Below are 25,445 nucleotides of genomic sequence, written 5' to 3' on the forward strand. Positions count from 1 at the left end.
ATGTTCCAGAGGAGATGTGTGACCCAAGACACAGATATTTTAAGGGATATCATTATCAAGGTACACACTGCTGTTTCCTGTGTACAGCCTGCCAGGGTGAAGCTGGCTCAGATTCTAATCTGTACTTGGCTTGTCTTGATCATGAAGTGATTAAGTTTCCTGCTCTCCCCCTCCATGTCCTCTGCATTCATTTCAATGCACAAAAGTGTTCTGTTTTGACCTACCTCTGTAAACTGGAGATAAGCCATATTGAACTTTAAATTTTTTTTTTTTTTTTTTTTAGAGAGAGCAAGAGGGAGTGAAAGAGCACAAGCAGGGGGAAAGGAGCAGAGGAAGAGAAGGAATATTAATCTTAAGCCCAATGCAGGGCTCGATCCCATGACCCTGGGATCATGACCTGAACCAAAATGAATAGTTGGATAATCAACCAACTGAGCCACCTAGGGACCCCACATATCAGACTTTTAAAAAATAAAATAGCCCAGAAGATGCTAATGTGCTGCCAGGGTTGAAGACTATTGAGTTCTGCCATTACAATAATTGAATGAGTGAATGAATAAGCACATACTCACTGTTCAAACTGTTATGTAAGCTCTTCTAGGCTTAAGTAACTTTGGTGAGTACCACCTCTTCAAACTCATACTTCTGATCTTCCAAATGTTCCATTCTAGCAAATGCAAACTCCTGCTCTATTGTACTGATCATATAATACAGAATGTCAGCTAAAGAGATTAAGTTGAAAATAGGAATAAAATAAATGTATAATACAGAATTTAATTTACTAATAATTTTAAATATACAATTTAAAAATTACTGGTAGGATCTCATTTAAACTGCTGTTAATTGCATTTTTAAACCATGATTAGAAAAAAAAATGAGAGCGAGCTCTAGTTTTTATTTGAAAGGTTTTGCTTCCCTCTGTTTGATTAATTGTCCCTTCTGAGCTCTAAACAATATGCATGTATTTTCTCAAAAAGATGCTTGGGTTTAGTCCTGGGAGTTTGAAAGTTGTAATTTTGTTTACATGATGAGTTTTGATTGATTAAAAGGATAATGGGAAGGAATAACTAAAACATTTTAAGAACAAATATTTAGAAACATAAACCTTTAAAGTAACTCAATACAAAATAATATAAACATGTTTTTGTTGTTTAAAACCAATCTATTTTTATTTTCTCTAAGCAGCAGATGCAGAAGAGTTAGGAACACTGTTAAGTACTGATAGAGATTGCTGGCAAATAAAAAAAAAGGGGGGGCAGAACTTTAGTAGAGATCTATGGGACAAAGTGCAGCGAAATATCACAGAGTGATATAGACATCTGGGAGGGAAAGTGCCGCTATGTGGCTGGTTTGGGTGTGATGCTTAACAATCAGGTCTCAGAAGCATTAGGAGAAAAGGAGGAGAGATCAAGCAAAAGGGGGATGGCAAAGCTTTGGTGGCCTACAGTGGCCAAACCCGGGGTCACGTGTCAGAGGTAGAAGATGGAAGGAGCAGGAAGTAGACAGGAGGGGGTATGTCTAGAGAGATGAGAAAGAAGAAGTTAAGCAAGGTGGCCATCCCATGGTCACATTAGGAACTTTGATGCCACCTAAGAAGAAAAAGGAAATCAAGAACCCTCAATTGAATAGGCTTACTCTAATTCAACTAAAACATTTGAATGACAAGCTTATGTTTTCTTTAAACATGTAGCATGGAGATTTCAGCTAGAAACAAGCTTATGTTTTCTTTAAACATGTAGCATGGGGATTTCAGCTAGAAACTGTATTTGGTCTCAGAAAAGTAAAAGAAGTTACATTATTTGTGAACCTGATATGGACTAAGAAATTGATATGTACTATAAATATATTACTTAAAAGACTTAACTACTTAATATTTAAAAAAATCTGCATAGTATTTAGATACATTTTTTTTCTGCCTCATGTTTCTATCAAGATCCCCAAATTCCCTGGTGAGACACATAACAGCTATTTACCTCATCATGGATAAAGCTCAAAAAATATGGCATTGGGTAGAAAGATATTCATTAAAGAATGTGTACCACGTGATTTCATTTACACCAAGTTTTAAAACATGAAAAACTAAATTATGTATTGTTTAAGGTTACAGAAGGAGGAATAACGGCTAAAAAACTAAAAAAAAACTAAAACAAACAAAAAAAAGAAATAATTATCATGAAATTCATAGTATTGATTAGATCATGGTAGGGAAAGAGGGAAAACATGATTAAAAAAGGACTTGGAACTTCTAGGGATGGTAATATATTTCTTGGCCTAGATGGTAGGTTTTCTCCCTCTGTCCCTTCTTTTCTCTTTCTTTCCTTCCTCTCTTCGTTGCCATTTTCTCTCTCTCCTTCTCTCTCTCTCTCTCTCTCTCCCTCTCTCCCCATGTCTATTTCTCTCCTCCTTTCTTTCAATGCTTAATTGTTTGAGGTCCTACTTTGTGATAGTCACTGTGCTAAGAGCTTAAGAAACATCAGTGATCGACATAAATATCTTCATTCTCATGAACCTTATTCTGAGTGGAGGAAGACAGACAACAAAAATTAAGCATAGTAAGTCAATTATTTATAGGTTAGACAGTGATCTGTGAAGTGTCAGGGGAAAGTAGTTGAGGGGGGATCAGAGGTCAAGGGAGGAACCTGGGGAGAATTTGAAATGTTTGCCAGAGGAGGCCTTACTGACAAGTGACAACTGGAGCTAGATTGGAAAGTAGAGAGGAGGCAGTCACGTGGTGTTTGGAGGAAGCGTGTTTCTAACAAAGACATGCTGGTACAAAGCACTTAAAGCAGGGAACGTATCTGATGTGTTGAAAGAAAGAAGACAAAAGGACAGTGTAGTTGCACTGGAGCTAGTGAGAGAGAGAAAGAGAAATAGGAATTGAATCAGCAAGATAAAGGAGGTAGGGCAGACGTGGATCATATAAAGCCTTAGGGGCAGCAAAATGCTACTCCAACCTGTACAGGCTCCTATGACCTGATTGTTGCATTTTAGGAACTTTGTAAGTTGGTTGTTAAACCTAGTCATTCTTAAAAATAAAATTATAGGGGCTTACAATTAAATAAATTGTATTAAAAGTAAAGGTGATAAGTGTTTAAAAATCATTTCCTAATTATTTTGACCCATTTTCTCATTATCTATGTCTTCAGGTTAATTATAGCTACCAAATCTGTATGATGCAAACATCTCATGTGCACCTCTTTTCCCAATTCCCATGTTCAGAGACTTTATACTGACAGCTTGAAACTGGCCATGGTAGGAATATTTACACCATGGATGTCATCAAACTTTATGAATCAGGGCTTGATTTATTGTTTCATTGTTGTCTAAAGTGCTGGAGATAAAAAAAAAATAGAGATTAAGTTTAAAAGTGTGTCATGTCTAAAATTGCTACATTATACTCCCTCTCTCTCTGCCCCTCCCCCGTTCATGCTCTGTCTCTCTCTGTCCCAAAAATAAATAAACGTTGAAAAAAAAAATTAAAAAAAAAAAAAAAGGGCGCCTGGGTGGCGCAGTCGGTTAAGCGTCCGACTTCAGCCAGGTCACGATCTCGCGGTCCGTGAGTTCGAGCCCCGCGTCAGGCTCTGGGCTGATGGCTCAGAGCCTGGAGCCTGTTTCCGATTCTGTGTCTCCCTCTCTCTCTGCCCCTCCCCCGTTCATGCTCTGTCTCTCTCTGTCCCAAAAATAAATAAACGTTGAAAAAAAAAAATTAAAAAAAAAAAATAAATAAAAAAATAAAATTGCTACATTATAAATAGCACAGAAATTTGAGGAAATTTTTTCCAGTATTCAAAAATCATTATCCACTCAAGTGACCAAGAAGTCATTTGTATTTTCGATGAACAAGTGAAGTTGACATATGCCTTCTGTTTTTTAAGTTTTGACATACGTTTTTTATACTTTCACCTTACTCCTTGATATAAATGAAAATATCAGTGTTCTTATCTGAACAACTTATGTTTGTCAGTTGCAACCATAAGTTGACCATAGACACAGAGTTTGGTAAAAATCAACTAAGGCATTCTGTGAAAACCAATCACCTATATAGAGTTTACAACAAAGGCTACTGCATATTTTATTACTACCCTTAAACATGTGTTACACTTCCTTTATGTGTAAAATATATGAGAAACCACATGTGTATGTGTGTGTGTATACTTTTTTGAGCCAGTTGTTAAACTTGCCAGCATACTATTACCTGTAGGCCACTGTAAGGATTGCCCATACTGTATTATTGACTTATAAATAGTACATATATGTTTTTATATATTTTTGTGGTATATTTCACAATTTTTTTTAAAAAACTAAACATTAAACAACTTAAATAGTGCTCTATGACTATTAAGAAAATTGAATCAGCAGAAAAAAATTATCCCACAGAGAAAGCAGCAGGCTCACATGGTTTTTAAAAGTAAATTCTGCCGAACATTCAATGCCAATTTAAGGCTCACAAACTCTCAAGAATTTAAGAACTCCAACTTATTTTCTGAGGCTAACCTCAATACCAGAAGTATAAGTATGAGAAAGGAAAATTGCAGGTTCACCTCACTCATATAGATTTTTTAAGTCAGCCAAAGTAACACATAAATTTTAAAAAGTTATTACATTACAATTAAGTTGGGTCTAATCAAGGAATACAAGGTGATTCACCATTAGAAAATCTCTTAATTCATTATATGAACTAATTAAAAAGAAAAATCATATGAATTATTTAAAAAGCCACAGAAAAGACATTTGATAAAACTAAATGTTTCATTTAAAATACATTTTCCTAACAAATTATTTATGGAAATGTAATTAACCTCATAAAGAGAAGATCAAAATAAAATTAAGAAATATCACACTTTATTGCTGAAACATTGAATATTTTTCCTTTTGAATTCAGAGACAACCTAAATGCTCTCACCATTTCCATTTCAGATGCTTCTGGATAAACTTGCTAATGCAACTGATTCAAGAAAAACAATCATTAGAGATATACATTTGGGAGAGAAAAAAACTGTCATTTGCAGAAGATCAGTTTTCAAAAGAAAATTGTATTTTTATACAGCAGCAAGAAACAGCCACTTGGAACAACAACAAAAATATAAAATACTGATGGAAAATCCAACAAAATACGTTCAAACTTTTGAAATAAATTATTATTAATTATAAATATTGATTACTTGATATATAATATGCTTAATGTAATGCCGGGCATCTAATAACGCTAACAAGTATTTTCCATGACCATTATTATTATTATGAAGGAAGCGTATACTTTCTGAGAAACATGAAAGAAGATATATAAGATATATATGAATAGGAAGACTTGATATCAACGATGACAATTCTTTCCAAAATATCAAAGTAATTCTGACCAAAATCCTACTTGTTTTCTTCTTTTTTGGTGGAACTTATGAGCCACTAAAAGCAGCTACAAAAGCAGGTCTGAAAAGTTTAAATGAATAATATCATACCGAACATATTCTATGACCGTAGAGCAATTATATAGGAAGTAAGTCCCCAAAAGAAACTAGAAAACACTTGTGTATTTGCAAGTTTTAATACATATTCTAAAATGTCTTATTTGCCTTAAGCTAGCTCTAGGTTTCCTTCTGGTTCTAAATACTTATTAATCATAGGGCACCTGGGTGGCTCAGTCGGTTAAGCATCCGACTTCAGCTCAGGTCATGATATCACGGTTCATGAGTTTGAGTCCTGTGTCGGGCTCTGTGCTGACAGCTCAGAGCCCGGAGCCTTCTTCAGATTCTGTGTCTCCCTCTCTCTGCTCCTCCCCCATTCACACACACTCTCTCTCTCTCAAAAATAAATAAAAGCACTAAAAAAATTAAAAGAAAATAAAATAAATAGCTGTTAATCATGCACAATGCAAATCTCGTGGCGTCTCAGTTCCCACATTGCCTCCTTTTCTCACTTGTTAATCGTCTTTAAGCCTAGTGTTTTGGGATTTGAATCTATATCAAATAAATCAGAAAATTACCCAGTACAGTAAGAAACATATTGTATTCCATTCCAGTATGACCCCATTCCCCACCCCACACTCCCAATTCCATTCTGGGATGTAATTTGTTTTTGTCAAATACACATTTTCTTTGAGAAGATCAGAAGCAGATCTGGGATTAGTTTGCAGTTTTTGTTCCAATTAAGGTGGACTTGGTGGATCTGGTTCAGTTTGTAATTTTTTGTTCTAAACACAAACCAAACCATCAAGTGGCTTACCAAAGTAACTCTTTTGCCTTGAAGGAGAACCAAAATTTGTGTTTGCCATTTGGGGGCTACTCTAAAGAGACATGCTTCTTTAACAATTCCAGGCATGAAGCTAAGCCACTCTTCCATTTCAGCTTGTGACACAGGATGGCAGGTCACCAACAAAAACATGGTACATTTATCTGTTCCTTTAGAATTGTTACATTTCTTTGCTGCCTATGGTTTCCTTGCTTGCTAATTGCGGGTATCTGTCACCAACAGCCACCAGTAGAGGCAAATGTGCTCTTTTTTGTTGTCCCCCCCCCCCCCCCGCCCTCCTCACTTTCTTAGGTGCCTTGCTCTCAGAACTGCATCATAGACCTTCAAGTCTCTGGAACATAAATGGGAATTGGGAATGTCGGCTTCTTCATGGGGGTGGATATTACGTGCCCAATAATCACATTTATTGAGGATACGGAAAGTTGTGTGGTTTGCCTGAAACTTTATAGGTAGAAATAAAAGCAGAGAGCAACTTTTCTCAGTATTTCCCTCCACTTGTGTCACTAGGAGGTTAGCCACAGGCCCTCTTAAATCTCCTGTCTTCTCTGCAAGTACTGCAGAAAAAGGAAAGACTTTAGATGCCGAGGAATGCTGAGAAATAGATAATGAAGATATTTTCCTCACTCTAAATGGGTAAGTTTTAACCAAAACCAAAATAGTTTGGAATGGAGGAAAGCATTTTTTACTTTTTAACTTCTATCTCTTACTTTTTGAAAAGGAATGTATTTACATATAACATTCTTAGATGCCCCCAGATCCTTAATAGGAGGCTTCCTGAGTGAAATTACTGTTTTAAAAAGTGTCTTCTTTTACTGATGGTCTAGGAGCTTCATACCATGGGGCCTAAGTGTCCATACCTGCTTCGGGATTAGTGGAATGTTTTTAAGATAACTGTGAAATATACTGTCAGAGCTGATATGAACACCAAGAATCTGGGGTTCTGTTCAGAGCCTTATTGTTTAATTAATATTCTAAAACTTTAAGCATCATATAACCTGCTTATTTTCATCTCAATGCAATTATAATAAAGTAATTATCATCTTCAGTGTACTTAAGACTAGAGGTGATGGCAGCAGGAAATTACAATGGCAACATCTGATACATACTGGCTTTAAAACTGATGACTATTTTAGTAGATGTATTTTTGTACCAGATTGCATTTTCACTTTTTTATTATGAAACATTCTACTCATATAAATGGGTTATAGTTACACATATAAAGTAAATATGTCAGGTATAACCATAATCACAAAATGAACATTTGTGAGATAAACTATTACTAAGGGTCCCATCATTCCCCTAGAACCATTCTGAATATTTTCCCCTTTCTTTTGTTTTATCATAAGTGTATTCTAAAACCTATTATTTAGTTTATGGGTTTTTAAAATTTTTCTATAAATGGTTCCTTGCTCTATTGTGGCAGCTTGTATATTTTGCTTCATATTATTTGTGACTTCCATCTTTGTTGGTACTCACAACTAAAGTTCATTTATCTTAACAGTTGTATGCTTTTCCATAATATGAATACACCACAGCCTGTGAATTCATTTTACTGTTGTTTTCAGTTTTTTCTTTTTTGCTCTCAATACCAATGCTATAGTGAATATTTTGTTCGTGTCTTCTGATGCACATGAGCAAAATCTCTCTAGGGTAAAAATACAGAAGTCAAATTATTGGGAAACATGGCATGTGCGTCTTCAGCTTTGCTAGAGAAAGCCATGTTTTTCTGGAGAATGATTCTATAAATTTACATATATACAATTAATGCGTAAGAAAACCAAAAACTCTGGCATTAGTCTTGACTCTTTTCTTGATTTCATACTCCAGATATAATCACTTGACAAATCTTATCAGTTCTACTTTCAAAATATATCCAGAATCTGATCTCTTGTTGCTATCCTTTCTTTCTCATTCCTACTCATTCAAGTCACCATCTTTAGGCACCCAGAATTTAGACACTTCTCCCTCCATCAGTACTCCCTGGTCTAAGTCCCCAGCTTTCTCCTGTGTTATAAACCACAGCCTCTTTTCTCACTTCCTTGTTTCCTTTTCTGTCTCCCAAACAGAATATTTTCCATTCTGTAGCCAGAGTGATCCTTTTAAAACTTCAGACCATTTTATTTTTCTTCTTCAAAATGCTACATTTGGCTTCCTATCCCTCTTGGGCCAAAACCAATGATGTGGTGTCATGTTATCCATTTATCACAGGGCCTACATTAGTCCCACTTGCCCGATCTTCTGTTTCACTTACCTCCTGTTATTTTTTTCGTGTCAGGCAAACTCCACCTCTCAAATATTGTGCTGATCATTTCCTCTGTTTGAAAATTTATTCCCCCACACCTCCTCATTGCTCTTTCTAATCTCTTTCTTGTATTTATTTAAATGATCACTTCCTTAAGAAAGCCTTTCTTGGCTACCTTAAAATGCAATCCTGCTCCCAGCTTCCACAGCTTCTTTCATAAATGTAGGGATTATTGTTTCTCTCTCTCTCTCTGTCTCTCTTTTTTTCTATATCCCTAATTCCTAGAACACAACAGAAGCACAGTAAATAATAATTATTTAAATGTTTATTTTTTGAGAGAGAAAGAAAGAGCGTGAGCAGGGGAGGGGCAGAGAGAGAGGGAGACATAGAATCTGAAGCAGGCTGTAGGCTCTGAGCTGTCAGCACAAAGCTGGACGCGGGGCTGGAACCCATGAGCTGCGAGATTATGACTGGAGCTAAACACGTGCTTAACTGACTGAGCCATCCAGGAGCCCCAATAATAATTATAATAACAGTCAACTCATATAGTGCTACTATTCTCTATAGTACCTACTATTCTAGGTACTTCTTTTTTTTTATTATTTTTTTAATGTTTATTTTTGAGAGAGAGAGAGAGAGAGAAAGAGAGAGGCAGAGACAGAGACAAAGAGACAGAGAGTGTGGGGGAAGGGCAAAGACAGGAGACACAATCTGAAGCAGGCTCCAGGCTCTGAGCTGTTAGCATGCAGCCTGACATGGGGCTCAAACTCATGAACCTCGAGATCATGACCGGAGCCGAAGTCAGACACTCAACTGACTGACATACCCAGGCGTCCCTATTTTAGGTACTTCTAAGCAGATTCTACAAATCACCTCATATAACTCCCAAAACCCAATGTGGAGAAAGAGGACTTCCTGTTCTAGTGACATAAAAGGGTCGAGTGTTTCCACAGAAAACAAGTACACAATTGGAAAATATTAACAAAAACAATTCCACCACAATGGAAATCAACCAAGGCAACACAACAATTTAAGAAGCATTTATTCTTGGGGTGCCTGGGTGGCGCAGTCGGTTAAGCGTCCGACTTCGGCCAGGTCACGATCTCGCAGTCCGTGAGTTCAAGCCCCGCGTCAGGCCGAGGGCTGATGGCTCGGAGCCTGGAGCCTGTTTCCGATTCTGTGTCTCCCTCTCTCTCTGCCCCTCCCCCGTTCATGCTCTGTCTCTCTCTATCCCAAAAATAAATAAACGTTTAAAAAAAAAAAAGAAGCATTTTTTCTTGAAAAACTGCTAGCGATTCAGGTAAGGAAAACAGCAATCGGTGACCTTTTTGCCTGAAGCTACTCCCAACCTCCCTGCCAACCTCAACTTGAGAATGGCACCGGAAACCAGTTTTGCTGCCAGAGGCTGTAGACTCAATTTGGGATAGAAGCAGAGGGCAAAACCCCCTGGTTTCCACAATGTAAAACAGTGGGTTTGGTTTAGAATAAATGGGGGAAACGCACAGCTTTGCAAGCCTGAGGTTGCAGTCCAAGTTTGGGGTAACTGGTAGATGAGCAGGATTTCAAAGAGAATTCCTAGCAGTTGAAGAGCCATGGAAAGTCTAGATAGCTCTCTCCAATCTCTGGCTAACTGAGGAACTATGCAAGCATGCAAGAGATGCTGAGAAAGTCTTCCTGCACTACCTTGATTTTCGAAAACGTTGTTAAAAAGCTGTTGTCCTCATGTTCTTGAATTTCAAGAATACGTTTTAAATTTTTTGGACGATTTTTAAATTTTAATTATTAAATATAAAATCTATTTTAAAAACATTTTTGAACATCAGAGACAAAGCTTTCTAAGCTTTTTGTGTTATTTTGTGGAAGGGTAAAGTTATTAACTTCATTGTCATCTACTATTGATTATGCATTTAAAATTTTCTAATTAATCATGACAATAATAGGAATAAAGTGTAAATATTTCACACCATTAAGGAAATGAATTGGAATGGAAAAAATAAACAACCCAAGCAGTACAAATGAAGGCAAGGAAAGCAGGAAAACAGAAATACTAGATTAAAAAGTCTCCTCTAATTTTAATAATTTTTATAATGAATAAACACTGAATTTTCCTGAATGTCCTTTCTTCATCTCTTAAGATCTTAGGTTTTTATCCCTTGATCCTTAATATGGTGCATTGCAGGGGCGCCTAGGTGGCTCAGTCAGTTAAGTGTCTGACTTCTGCTTAGGTCATGATCTCATGGTTTGTGAGTTGGAGCCCTGTGTTGGGTTCTGTACTGACAGCTCAGAGCCTGGATCCTGCTTCGGATTCTCTCTCTCTCTCTCTCTCTCTCTCTCTCTTTCTCTCTCTCTCTCTCTCTCTCTCTCTCTCCCCCTCCCCCACTCACACCCTCTCTCTGTCTCAAAAATAAATAAATGTTAAAAAATTTTTAAAAAATATGGTGATTGCACTTCTGGCACAAAAACCCTGTGTGGTGGTCAATTCAGTCTGCAAACCCAGGACTCCAGCAAAGGTAAGCAGATACCTTCCAGAGAGATTCTGGCTCCAAGTTTCTGTATCTCTCTCAATTTCAGTTTTATCTTTATTTGGATGGGTTCTAAGGACATCAATTTCTCTTTTTTTCTTTCTTTCATTTTTTGTTGTTGCAAGCAAAGTACTCTTCATTACTTGTTACAAGCAAGGAGACAGGGAGAGAGTTCTTGAAGCACTGTCTCTGTCATTTTCTTGTTAGCAATATTTCACCCAGCAATTTATTTATTTATTCATTTTTACCATGAGATATTTCTTTAAGTTTATCTCGTTCACCACTGCATTGGAAACAGCAACCAACCATGCAATGTTACAAGTCAAACAAATCTGGCAGTATTTGCTTTACTCAAAACGTGTGTACCCTACACAACTATCCTTTGGAAATTATATTATCAAAATGATCCATGATTCTAATTTGCTAAAGCCAGGCTGCCTGTGTTCAAATCTTGATTCTATCTTATCTAACTATAGGAGTCAGATATTATCACTCAATTCCAGAAATGTAAATTGAGACCTTTATATAGATCTAAAGTTTACTGTCTGTGTGCAACAAAATATTCAGTAGAACATGGTGGCAGAAAGTCTATTAAAAAGGGAGAAATTGCAGTCACTAATTCAATTCTGATAAAGAGTTTTCCTTCACAGGTTTATGACAGATAGATTCCAGGTGACGGGTTCATGTTTGGGGCATAGTGTTGCTTATTTTAATTAAAACTTTCTTAGAGGAGAGTGTGTTTTGGTCAATTGGATTTTTTGGGTTCATTGAAGATAAAGGCTTCAAGTGAACTTTTTCAAACTTTTTTGAAAAGGTAGTATACTAGGAGGTGCTCACATGCAGTGGGGAAAATGGGTAAAGAATCAGAACAGTTTTAACTCTACTGCTTAGAAGCTGTGTGATCCTCAGTTTCCATATGTAGCAAATGAGAGTAGTCACCTCTAGTTAGGAAGATTGTTGCAGGAGGAAATAGGATAATCCATGTCAAATGCCTGGCACACAGGAGGGATTTCAGAATTCTTACTCCCCTCCTCTCTTCCTTGCATCGCTGAATATCTAATATATCTATTTGTTTTCTTTTCTGAATAAATACATTCAAAGTGGAATTTAAGTATTCATTTATTCATTCATTCAAAACTATCCTCACTAAATAATTTTAAAGCAACTACAGTATGCCGGGACATGCTAGCTCTGAGAAAATCATGACAATGAGATAGACATTGTTCCTGTTTTCAAATGGCTTATAGTTTTGGGATTTATATCTTACTGTGCTTCAGTAATTGTCCATAGAGAGGGGCAATTCTCATCATTTGAAGTCTCCAATTAGATGGATTTGACAATATTTTAGTTTGACCATCTGGGTCTTGTACTGCATTATATTTTTTATTGAGTGACAATAATGTATTACAAAGACCCTCTGTAATGGCTAAGGCTAGCTACATAATTACAGGTCCCCATATAAAATAAAACTGAGACTGAAAAATTTTTAAGAATTTCAAGACGATGATAGTAGAGGATCTAAGTACAGGGCCATTCTGAGTGTGTGTGTGTGGCGGGGGGTGGGGGGGGGTGGTGCTGTGCGAATAGAGGAAGTGGTCCTCATGATAGCTGTATAGAGCCACCAAAGCCTGGGAAACTCTATTTCTTCTCAATGAAGATCAGACTTTTAGGAAAATGTAAGTTACACAGTCAGATGAAGACATTAGAATGGTATTTCTTTTATTTCCTAATAGCAGAGGTGGAGAAATAATGTGACACCATTAAGTAGTTATTTAATTAAATGAATATATACTGAGTGCCTATGATATGCCCAACACTGTGCTACGAGCTAAGGAATATACTGGAAAACATAACAGACCATGTCCCAACTTGTGTGAATCATATGTTCCCCTGTGGAAAACAGATGATAAACTTTAAAAGGAATAAATAAATATCATCAATTACGGACTAGTGATACCACTTTGAAGTGACTGAACTGGGCCCTAATCAGAGAAAAATAGGACAGACGGCATACTTGTTATGGTCAAGGAGGGCCTCCTGGTGGAGCTGCCTACCATGAAGGTTTAGAACACTGCATTGGGGAGAAAGAGTGAATTCTAGCTCCTTCACTTACTAGCTGTGGGATTTGGGGCAATTCACATCACTGTCTTCTGCCTCAGTTTCCTTATCTGTAAAAGGGGAATAATAATAGTATATACCTTATAAGGTCCATGTGAAAATTAAGTTAATTAAGTGCTATTTTTCAAAATAAAAATAAATACATACTACAAACTGCTAGCCAAGGAGGACTCAGCCTTGCAGAAAACTCTAAGGGGAGAATCTCTGGCTGAAGAAACAATCATCGCAAAGGCTCTGGGAGTATTTCAAGAAGCTGCCAGAGGCCACCGTGCAGGGAGTACAGCACCTGAGAGACACAGGGCTATGGACAGGAGCGAGCATGAGGGGATACGGGGGCCAGATTTGAAATCAGAAAGCTAATTTCCTGAACAAAGATAATGACTGCTACAAATTCACATATCTTGTAAACAAAAACAACGAATGTACTTGAATCAGAAAACATGTCAGAAATGGCTAACACTAGCTTCCCATTTGTTTCCTTTAAGGGAAGGCTTACAAATGATTCTTTCCAACGCATGAATGGAACTGTCACCCGAAGAAGTAACAATTGAACAAAAAAACACACCCAACTCTCTGACACTGAGTGTTACATTCCTAATGCAACACAAAAGCCATGTGCAAAGCCTAAAACACAGGCTCAAAAGCACTTCCAGAAATTAACAGGAGGTTAATCTGTCACATAAAGTTTTGTCACCATTTTCTTGCCCCATCCTTTGCATTCATGTCACTGCCACCCACTGACACAGATTTCTGCAGTCCACATGACATAAACACAGCAGAATCTCTTCAACAGATAAGCCAACCTTGTGATGAATAATCAAAGGGTAGCCAATTCCAAGCACAGCCAAAAGTTTGTGTATTTCATAAAAGAAGAAATCTAGGGGGAAAAAAATCCAAAATCCCAGAGGAAGAGTTAAGACAGAAAGAGAGAGTAGTAAGGCTTCATAAACAACTATACCTTGTGCAGCTAACTCTTTCCACCTCTCTTTGTTCTGCTGAATGATGTCCACCAGGTTGTTTTTGAAGCTTTTCAGGTCCACGCTTGCAAGGGAGTAGTCTGGGGAATAGGTTCCATCGTTCATGGTGCCCTTCATATTTGATCGTCTAAACAAATCAACACTGGGTGAACCCAATAAAGGTGCATATGCTAATAGTAACAACCAAAAAAAAAAAAAAAAAGCCCAGAAAACACTAATGTCAAGATACGGGATGAGGGAGCAAAGCCTGAAACACTTCACAAAGCCAGCTGCAGAAACAGGATGGCAGGTGCTCAGGCCCAGTTTTGAGCATGCATCAGGGCTGCTCACATCCCTCCTTTTCTCCCATCATGGAGAGGGCCAGGACTCCGGCTGGAACTCCCTGGGTTGGTCAAGGACTCCCAGAGCAGCAGGTTGGAGTGCTCTTGCATTATAAGGTGGCTAGGCCTCATTAGAAAAGCAGATACTTGAGGTGAGCTGACTTGGTGATGAGTTCACAGGTGAACATAACAAATGGGGCATCACGATTCTGGAGCCCTAAGTGGGGCCAACCTGAATCATTCTCAGGAAAACTTTCCTCAATTTCCTCATTGGGGCAACATTTTGGGAACCTAGTGGTGTGCTATTAGGAAAAGTTGTGTGTTCAGATAGACAAGAATTTAGCATGATTAATCTACAACTGGAAGTTTTAAATAATATCCCTTAACAAATTTGTCAATGAAAAATGTTTAGCTTGAAATATTGTGATCGCATATACAGTGGATGCTACTGTTACCGTTAGATGTTATATGGATCTGTTGTACTCACATCATCCGCAAGCTTTATTTTGATATAGGCATCTCTCTAGATCTACAAGTGGGTTGTAACTGGTTTGTTTGTAAGCAAACCAACACAACTATATATGTTAGCATCCAAGACACAATACATACATTTGCACAAAAGTCAGATATTTAATTCTTCTGGTATTGAATACTCTTGTGTTATATTCATTAGTACTTTGATATATTAGTTAGTTAGTACTTTGTTAGTACTTTGATATATTTTGTAGTGGACATGAAGTGAATTTCAAAGGCAGGTGCAATATAATAGAGAGCCACTAGGTGGCAATACTATCTAGTAATTCTAAGAATTTCCAACCTAGCTATAAGAGATAATGAAGATAATCATTAAAAAAAAAAAAAAAAAAAAGACGCAAAAAAAGAGAAAATACCAAACCTGCTTGCCCCATAGGAAGGAGTTTCTGTTTTTGAGGCTTCCTCTATAAGAGGAGTAATAATTTTCTCTGTTGAATCTGTCAGAAGAGAAAATGTTGGCTCTACTATGAAGTCAATGAAACCTACAAAAGCAAAAAAAAAAAAAAAAAAAGAGAGAGAGAGAGAGATGAATTGAAACACTACAATTTTCTGAACTCTAAAATCTGTAATAATGAAGAGTCTGATGCATCAGGTAGAAAGCATCAGCTACATACTGGTTTGGTTTACCCACTGAAATTATTTTTAACCCAATAACACAATCTTTAGAGATAGTTTAATAGCTCTATAAAATGATCTCTCAAGCAATGGAAGTGATGCAATTTAAGCTTGATAAGTATATTGGCTTTTCTATTTAATATTCAGTTTTAATACTCTTGTTCACAATAAATTCAAGTCTAACCAGAATGATTATATTTTCCTCTCAGTGACAGGGATCATTACTTTTCTGAAAGGATTCCACTTGTTTGTTGAACTTATTATTGACCAACAAAAAATAATATCTAAGCTTCAAAGAAACAAGAGAATTGAAGTTGCTTCTCAGGCCACAGGAAGGCACCCACTTTTTTGCCCCCTCTGACTATATCAGTCAGAGCTTCCTGCCAGTGTGTTAATATTTCAAATTGCTGTTTATTATTCTCTGGATGTAAAGCGTTAGTTCACAGCATGTGGGTGTGTTCTGTCAAATCAGTAAAGAGAACAGTAACATCTCTGGGAGACAGCATTATTTCCACCACCTTGAGATGTCAGGATTGAATACAGACTTTAAATTTAAAGTATTCGTCAAGATACGAAATGACACACAGAGAGAATGGGGCAATGCCCAGTGTTTACGGAGAGAAGGAGACAACCCACTCTAAACTGTGTACACATTTCAACACTACGTGTCCCTGGAGAGGTATGGCACTGGAAATCAAGTGCTTGTGGCCTTAAACACACCTGGGAGCTATGGACGATCATCTGAATATAAGAGAAAATTGGAGGGAAGCTTTTAAAGTGATACTGTACCCAGAAAGATCCACATTTGAAGAGTATTCCATCCATCAGATACATAGATAAAAGGAATTCACATTTTAAGTAACTGGCTTAGTCATGTTATACATTAAGGTGCATTTTTAATTCAAGAAAACTTCAATAGTTTTGTGTTTTAATTGATACCTTCCACTCAAAGCAATGTTCATTGGCCACCAGTAGGCTATTTCAAGTTCTGTCTGTAGTTTTCAATGCCTGGAATTCGGAGACCGTCAAATGAGGTGTCACCTTGCTAACAGGGTAGCAATTTATATTACAGCAACAAGCCTCAGACACTTCCATTCTTTCCAGTTTCCCTGAGGAGGTCCTTAGCCTGTTATGCTCACAGCTGCTAAACAATGGTAGGTACCAGTGTTATGGTGGCTAGAAAAACAGCTGTTGGAACTTGGATGGGAAAGGGCAAAGGTCAGAGCGAGACTCTTTCTGACAGTTGACTACTGCTCTGTTGGAGATGGTACTGGAGCAGCTAGAGAGGTAAGGTGGCAATCCTAATGTTTATTAATCTTGCAGTTCAGTAATGAAGGTGCTGGCTCAGGGGATAACCATTACAAACATTTGGAGCATGCAGCATAGCAACCATATGTTATAATAATGGGTTGAACTTGTTGGTTTATCTTCTTATATCATAAGAATTTTTTTCCAAAGGAATGTAAACTGGCATATTGAATATATTATGCAAACTTAGTGATAACGGGACAGATATATTAACATTTTCATTGAATTGTTCTATATGCAAAGGATTAAATTACAGATTACAATAATCAGCAACACAATACAAAAAAAAGCGGTCTCTTAAACAAGAAGAAAGCCTGTCATTTGTAAGAAGGTTGTAAATAGAATAACAATTACATTTACTAATACTGCTTGATTGAATTCATTTTGTGAGAATTTTTCAAAATCCTTACCATTTAGCACCATATAGATCAGTCTAACCATCAAATTTGTTAGGAGTGTGAAGTTTCATGGATGTTTGCCCCTTTAAACAACACGGTTTCTCCATTTGAAAACTGGCACACATGTGCCCACCCTCCACAACAGTACCTATTTGTGACTGGGCCACCATCGTTGACTTCCGGTCACAAAGTGGGGAAAATGGAAGTCCTAACTCAGCTTCTTTATCTCCCTGTGGAAAGGAAAGCTCATTAGTACAGGCTTAGTCTGGAGAGGCTTAGACGACGAGCAGTCTAGATACAAAGCCTAAAAAAGTTGCATCTTTCTTTTCTTAATTGGCACTGTGTATTTATTTATTTATTTATTTATAAAACAAAAAAACTATAGTCCAAGTTGGTGTAATTTTACTTGGTCTCCTTTTGAGGACATACTTATTGCTGAAGAAAAAGAAATGAACATTTCAGCACCTGGAGACTCTGCTTTGGTATTACAAACCCCTTGATTATAAAGAGACAAACCTTTGCTCTTTGGAATTTTCTGCAATTGCCATAAAATAGTCATCTAAGTGTGTTATTTGGCATTAATTAACAATCAAGTTATTGGATTCTCATGCTTTTTGTCCCCCCATGCTAAATACATCACAGATCTTCACTATGAAGACTTCATGATTATATTATTTTTTGAAGTCAAAAGTGTATGAATATTTTGAAACATCTTTCCACTTATAAAACAACATTAATTGAATCTCCCACAGCAAATGAAGAGTATCTTCAACATCCTTACATTCTGTGTGCATCATTTTAACGTATTCTCAGAAAATGGAAATGTTAATGATTTTTATTACTTGATCCTATCCATAGTAAGTTAATTGAGTACATATGTTAAAGAATTCCATGTACGTTTGGGTTTAACATCACAAGAACTGATTCGATTTTCATCTCCTAAAATAAAAGTGGCTGCTCTGGGCAAAACCTTATTATCACAAGATTTATCCAACATCGAACATAGGTTCTTTCCTTGGCATTCAAGGGGATGTGCTTACAAAAGAAAGAGAAGCTACTTCACTTGTGTCTCTTCACCTTGATCTTCTGGCTATTTGAAGGATGCCTTGGGCTCTATCTTCTCCTAAGCTGTTGGCTGTATACCTTCACAGAACACACGGTGACTTATGTAAGACCACAGTTTAGGACACGTGGCCAGGTTCTCGAATCAGAAGACAAAAGGGAGGGACCATCATTTTTGCTGTGTTGTGGAGCCCATATAACAATGCAGTGTCTGTCTTGAGGGCCTCAGATTTTCAATCCCTCTGCTTCCTTTAACACCTTTTCATTGTGATCTTTACAATAACATGTCAGTATGTTTTATTGGCTTTAAAGTTATTCATTGACAATGTTTTCTGGTGCATTTCCTTGAAACCATACCTCTGATCATAAGAAGCAGGAAGTCTGAAATCAGAATTGTTTGGGGAAAAATCTGGATATGGTCACCAGAGAGAAGTACGCAAAGTAGCTGTAAACAGGAATATTTGACTACGTCATAGCTTAGAGAAAATGGGGAGTAGAATTTCTGTGACCTCTCCCAGCAGCTGTGCTCCTTCCTTAGAGAATAACAACACCCATTCCATTTGGAGTTAATATTTACACCCAGCTTAAGGGACAGAGGGAAAGGAATTATTAGTGCCATTAGCCTCAGAGTTACAAGATACACACTTCAATCACTGCTTTTCATCTGGCTCTCTTTTATTTCAGACATATCACAAACTTGATGGAATGAATTTTCCTCATACGTTACCTCACTTGGTAATTTTGGTTAACTCAAGTTAGTAATAAAGATATAATAGTATCTACCTAGTAGGACTATCCTGAGGTTATCAAAGATAATTTATGTGAAGGCTACACTGCCTAATATTTAGTAAATGGTCATTCAGTATTAGCTAGTAAGAACCATACTTCATACAGGTGAAGAGGATTAAAAGTACACTTACCATGATGAGCACTGAGCTCCGTATAGACGTGCTGATTCACTATATTGTACACCTGAAGCTCATATAACACTGTATGTTAGCTATCCTGGAATTAAATTTTTTTAGAAAGAACCATACTTCATAATAGCAAAGATACAGAGCTGTGAGGTATTTATAATGTCTAATGCATATCTTAGATGGTTTTAAACCACGGGATAAATGACTGGTACTTAATTGAGCATGTAATGGAGAGGCATTGGCTCCCCACCCCTGTCCTCAGGACCTCCCCAGTTTTCTAGCAGGAAACTGACAAGACAGGACTTTTACTTTTGAAATACTGATTTGTCAGCAGTGTGGGGGATTGCTTGAAGTGAATTAAACATGAATCTTGGGCTTCAAACCTGAATGAAAAGGAGTCTTTGGTGCCACTAATAGAAATAAGGCAATCTGAATGAGGGCTGTATTTGAAGACTATTATGCATTTGATCTTTAACATAATGAGAATAACGTGCAAGAATAATATCATTGTTTATATTAAAATATAAATAATAATATTGCTATTGTTAAAATAGAAATAAAGCTCCTCATAGACTTCATGGGAAATGTGATATTGTAGACACTTACCTGATCTATGCCTATATAACTGGTTTTATTGATTAGGGGGCTGCTATCTGATATTTTAATATGTATATTTTTATACTATATAATAGGAGTTCTTTGTTTGATCTAAAAATGATAATTTGGGCCTGAAAAAGGCATTGTGGTGATTTCCCTTCTATGAGCTAAATTTTATAGAATGCTAGATGGCAACATTTTCATATAGGACCTAGGCACTTGACAGATATATATAGGGTCCACCACCCTATATTTGGAGGGAGAAATTTTATATTCTATTTGCTTCTTATATTCCACAATTGAATTAGGGTATTAAATTTCCACTGCTAAAGCACATTGAATACTAAAGCACATTAATTATTTAATTTATTTATAAATATTTCAAGGTGTTATTCTTTAGGGTGAATTAAGACCATGAGGGCAAGATTAGTAGGAGGCCCTATAGCCAGACTATGGGGGCACCACAAACCCAGTACGACAGGGGGGTACTACTAGGGGAGAGGGAAAGATATGTAAAGAGAAAGTTGGGATCCCTGAGTATAAATTTAATAAACGTTAAAATTTTCCTTATTGGGTCCCTGAATTGGGAGCGTTTACTCTCCCTAACGATGAAATCTGGGGTCAAGGCAACAGACATTGTGTAAGTCATCTAGTTTTCTCTTGGAGGATGTGCTTTCATTTGAGGTTGCTGCCTTCAGGAGGCCAAAATATACTTTCAAAAATCAGTAAAATACCAAATATATGTATGTTCTGGTGTATTGACTTGTACAGTGGTTGGAATAAAATTACAGGGCCCTAAGGCCACTGACCTCAATTAACCAATGTCACCCAATTGTGCTCCTGGATCCCTGCATCTTTTCTTGGGGATGACCCTGCAGGTGGGAAAGGGGAGAAAGTGACCCCAGAAATGTGGAAACACAAGGCAGCCTGGTGTGCTCAGACTTGTCCCTGTATCAGCAATTCCCTTGGAGGCCGTTGAGGTTGCTTCTTTGAAAGGCCATGACAAAGACCAGTAATATTTTTATGCTTTCCTAACAGTATGAAATGCTCTGGTAGTGGTCAACAAGTTGTCAAATCCAGTGACTTAATGGCACTTTTTTTTTTTTTTGCATTTTATCTGAAGCCAAAGAATTTCTATAGCTTTCAAAAACTAAAGACAAAATGGTGAAGTATAGAAATCTTGAGAACCTTCTTGCATTGAAAACAAGTTTTAATCACAGAAGCAACACCAACAACAAACATACAGGAAGCTCCTGACCACAGACTTGGGGGCCACTACAAGGCCAAGGGTGAATTTGAGGGGTCACAAGTTCTATAGGGACATTTAACTGAGGGAGAAGGGGAAGAAGTGATAGTTTACATTCTTTGGACAACTTATTTAAGGGATTTAAGCCATCTAATTACCTTCTTTCATTCTTGCTAAAAATTGTCCTTCTAAATTCCAGGAAGCCATCAAAACTGTTTAAATGTTTAATGATTACTATAGCTAACATATTCACTTGCAGCAAGATTTATATTGTATGATTGTATTTTGTGAGTTACAAATATTGTATAGGACATTAGTATCCTTGCATGCCTCTTAAAACTATGAGCTTTGATTTTTAAATTTTAAGTTATTATACGGGCTCATAGCTGTGGTTCTTTATATTTATCAATTTTTGGTGGTGGTCGTGTCTGAATTTTTGATGCCAGATCCTTGACTGAGGTTGCCCTAACTAAATACATTACTAAATAATACATTCCCCATATTACTATGGGGAATACAATCTATTTTGAAATAACACACTTCACACTACTTCTTGTAATTTTGAAGAACATAAAGGGGCCTGACAGTATACAATTTAGGATAAAATAATCGTTTTGTCCTGCTCCCCAAAACTTGTAATTCCAATTATTTGTTTCCCCTTTTTTGAAAAGGTAGTACCTATTGGTAAATATAGATTTTACATAACTGTTAATTTTTTTTTCATGTAACACAAAACAACCAGCTGAAAAAGGAAAAATTCACTTAGTTATTAGGTTTGTATAATATGAAGCAGAAACAAATTTTAGTAGCAGGAAGTATTTCTTTTAACTTTATTTGTATTAACTTCTTGTTATCTTGCCAACACCAAGAGTTTGGGTAACACTGATGAAATTGTAAAGAGTAATGCAAATAACTTGGTTTGCATTGATTTCTCCTCCAGAAATACAGTGTGTTTTAAAAATTCTTAATGCCTATTCTTTTGTTGGAGAAAATGAACTTAGTAGAAAAATTAATAAGAAATTGGCTTAGAAGTCAACACATCTCAAAATTCCTCTGGATTTTTCTGAAACATTAAGTGATATGTATGTAAATATATGCATGTACACACATACATATACACATATACATTTCTGTGTGTGTACATTTATATGTGTGTACATGCACACATACATGCACACCTCCAAAAGGCTAATATATGGGATATGGCAGAGTAAGAGTACTGGGAGATTCATTTAGTTAACTGAATGCACAGAAACATTTTAGCTGTTGGCATCAATGTCATACATTAGCATAAGTCTCATAAAGATAAACTTGTTTTGCTTGTAACCATGTTTGTTGGTAGTACAGACTCACTTGTTCTGACCTTTCACATCACATTCTCCTGTTTTGCTCTATATATTTCTGCAGGGGATTTGAAAGTCACTTACTTTTAAAAGTCCAGAGACTGCGAAATATAAGATTCCATTATTAAAAGCTCAAATCCTAAATCAACTTATTACAGTCTGAAAGGAATTTCATAGTTGAAGAGGGAATGCCAACAGGGATAATTTGATTTTATAATGGTCCACCTTAACCTGTATGCTTACTCGTCTCAGAGCTGTAAGTTTCTTGCCTTATATATTAAGGTCATTCAAGAAAAGACAGTCATTTCTGAACATTTTGGGATGACACAAATGCCTATTGTTGCCTATCAAGAATCCCGTGAAAAAAACAAACGAAAAACCTGACATTTTCATACTCTAAGTAACACAGTCTGAAAAATTCAGATCACAAAAACATTCCAAATATCATGATGTTATACCTATTCCAAGACTTGACCTTTTGTGTTGCATGCATTTTTATCTCTATTTAGATATCTGAGTCACTGCTTATCAGGCGCTGAGAATGACAGAGGAACTAAGTAGCCTTATGGAACGGTTTACCTCTACCCTGAATTTCAGATGTGAAAAATCACTGCGTGTTAGAAGCTTCATTATTAATAGCAGTCACCTTTCTAGAAAATTCAAGAATAAGGTAGTGAATCTTGAAAACATCTTGACTCAATTTCATTAAATTCATTACTCTCATGATTCTGTCAGGTAATCTTTGTCTGGTCTGAAATGAATAAAAAATAGGGAGAATATAAGTCAAGATACTATTTGGATATCTAACAATAATTTTCAAGAGTTGCTGGAATTTATTGCAGACTTATATTAACAGGGTTTTTTTTAGAATTCTTTAAAAAAATTTTTTAATGTTTATCTGTTTTTGAGAGAGAAAGAGAGACAGAGTGCTAGTGGGAGAGGGACACAGAGAGAGGGAGACACAGAATCCAAAGCAGGCTCCAGGCTCTGAACTGTCAGCACAGAGCTGATGAGAGGCTCAAAGTCACAAACCATGAGATCATGACCTGAGCCGAAGTTGGACTGAACCATCCAGGAGCCTCTTTTAGAGTTCTTTAAGTCATTCTGCTATATTCTTCTTTAAATCAAGGAAAAATTTATGTACAAAATTTAAGTGCATAAATTATGAACATATTTATGTAATTAACATGCAAGATATAAAACATTTCCATTACTTCCAGAAATTCCCTTAACTGTTTCCAGTGAATCTCACCTCCTACAGGCACCCATTGTTCAGATTTTAATCATCATAGGTTAATTTTGCCAATTTTGAACTTCATATAAATGGAATCATATAGTATGGTTTTTTTGAGATTTATTGTTGTTTGTATTAGTAGTCCATTTTTTTATTGTTGTATGATATTCCATTGTATGACTATGCCATTATTTATTTATTCATTTCTATTTTGGATGCAAATTTGGACTGTTTCTAGTATAGGGCTATAATAAGTAATACTGTTATGACTATTCCACATTTGGTGGGCATAAGCACTAATTTATCCGAGTTATACACCTGTGGGTTGGCATGCTGGGTCATAGGGATATTAAGTCTTATGTTAGTTTCATTAAGTTTCATGGACGCTAGCCAGTAGTTTTCAGAGGAGTTGTAATTATTTATATTCCTGGGTGGCGCAGTCGGTTAAGCGTCCGACTTCAGCCAGGTCACGATCTCGCGGTCCGGGAGTTCGAGCCCCACGTCGGGCTCTGGGCTGATGGCTCAGAGCCTGGAGTCTGTTTCCGATTCTGTGTCTCCCTCTCTCTCTGCCCCTCCCCCGTTCATGCTCTGTCTCTCTCTGTCCCAAAACTAAATAAACGTTGAAAAAAAAAATTAAAAAAAAAAAATGTCTGATACTTCCAGTTGCTCCACATAATAAAAAACACTTAATATTTTCAATCCTTTTAACTTTGGTTATTATGGTGAGGATGTAGATGTATCTTACTGTGATTTTAATGTGCAATCCTTTGACAAGCAATGATATTGAGTATACTTGTATGTATTTATTACCAATTTGTGTACTTTTTAACGAGGTGGCTGATCAAATTAGGCTGATTTTTTTTTATTACTGATTTGTAGGAGTTTATGCAATTTGTGAACAAGCGCTTGGACAGATATTTGTAGTACAAATATTTTCTCTCACTCTATGCCTTGCCTTAATGGTATTTTTGGAAGAGAAGTGTTAAAATTCGTTCTTGTCCACTTTACTACTTTTTTTTTTCGTTTTTAGGCAGTGCTTTACGTGTCTTTTCTAAGAAATATTTGGCTACCCCTAAGATTAGAGAGATATTCTCCTGAGCTTTCCTCTAGAAACTTCATAGGTTTAGGTTTTGTGTTAAGGCTGGAGTCAATCTTGAATTAATATTTATATATGGTATACGTAAGGGATAAAATTCCTTTTCTCCCATATATTTAATAGTATCAGTCTATTGCCATTTATAAACTTTCTTTTCACTGTTTAACTATCTTATTGCTTTTGTAGAAAATCAAATGATCGTATAAGTATGGGACTGTTTCTGGAATCACTATTCTATTTTATTGATCTATTTGCCTGACTCTATGTCAATAACACACTGCCTTGATGACTTTAACTTTCTACTAAGTCATGTGATAAGAAGGTGTAAATTTTCCAACTTTCTTAATCTTTTTCAAAATTGTTTTGATTATATCTAGATTCTTACATTTCCATGTCAATTTTAGGATCAGCTTTTCTTTCAATTACTACAAAGAAATCTGTTAACAATTTTTGATAAAGATTATGCTAGGTATATTAATCAATTTTTTGAATTGACATCTTTTAAAAAAAATTTTAATGTTTATTTACTTTGAGAGAGAGAGGGGACAGAGAGGCAGACAGAGGGGGACAGAAGATCTGAAGCAGGTTCTATGCTGACAGCAGACAGACCAATGTGGGGCCCAAACTCACAAACCATGAGATCATGACCTGAGCTGAAGTCAGACACTTA

The 25,445-nt window shown here is 36.5% G+C and overlaps 1 protein-coding gene across 6 annotated transcripts in view; it reads right to left on the reverse strand.

Moving 5' to 3' along the window:
• Window positions 1-25,445, reverse strand: part of PDE1A (phosphodiesterase 1A) — a 326,532-nt gene that overhangs the window by 11,889 nt on the left and 289,198 nt on the right. For 4 of the 6 annotated variants that reach the window (XM_030326584.1, XM_030326583.2, XM_030326582.2 and 1 more), the window contains 3 exons: window positions 17,429-17,510; window positions 15,321-15,441; window positions 14,087-14,247 (listed from right to left, as the gene is read on the reverse strand). In XM_030326584.1, the coding sequence (XP_030182444.1) occupies window positions 14,087-14,247; window positions 15,321-15,441; window positions 17,429-17,510 (364 nt within the window). The remainder of the gene's footprint in view (window positions 1-14,086; window positions 14,248-15,320; window positions 15,442-17,428; window positions 17,511-25,445) is intronic. The other 2 variants (XM_030326586.2, XM_030326589.1) reach the window with 1 other exon arrangement.

This window comes from Lynx canadensis, chromosome C1, assembly GCF_007474595.2.
Source record: "Lynx canadensis isolate LIC74 chromosome C1, mLynCan4.pri.v2, whole genome shotgun sequence".
NCBI classification, from domain to species: domain Eukaryota; kingdom Metazoa; phylum Chordata; class Mammalia; order Carnivora; family Felidae; genus Lynx; species Lynx canadensis.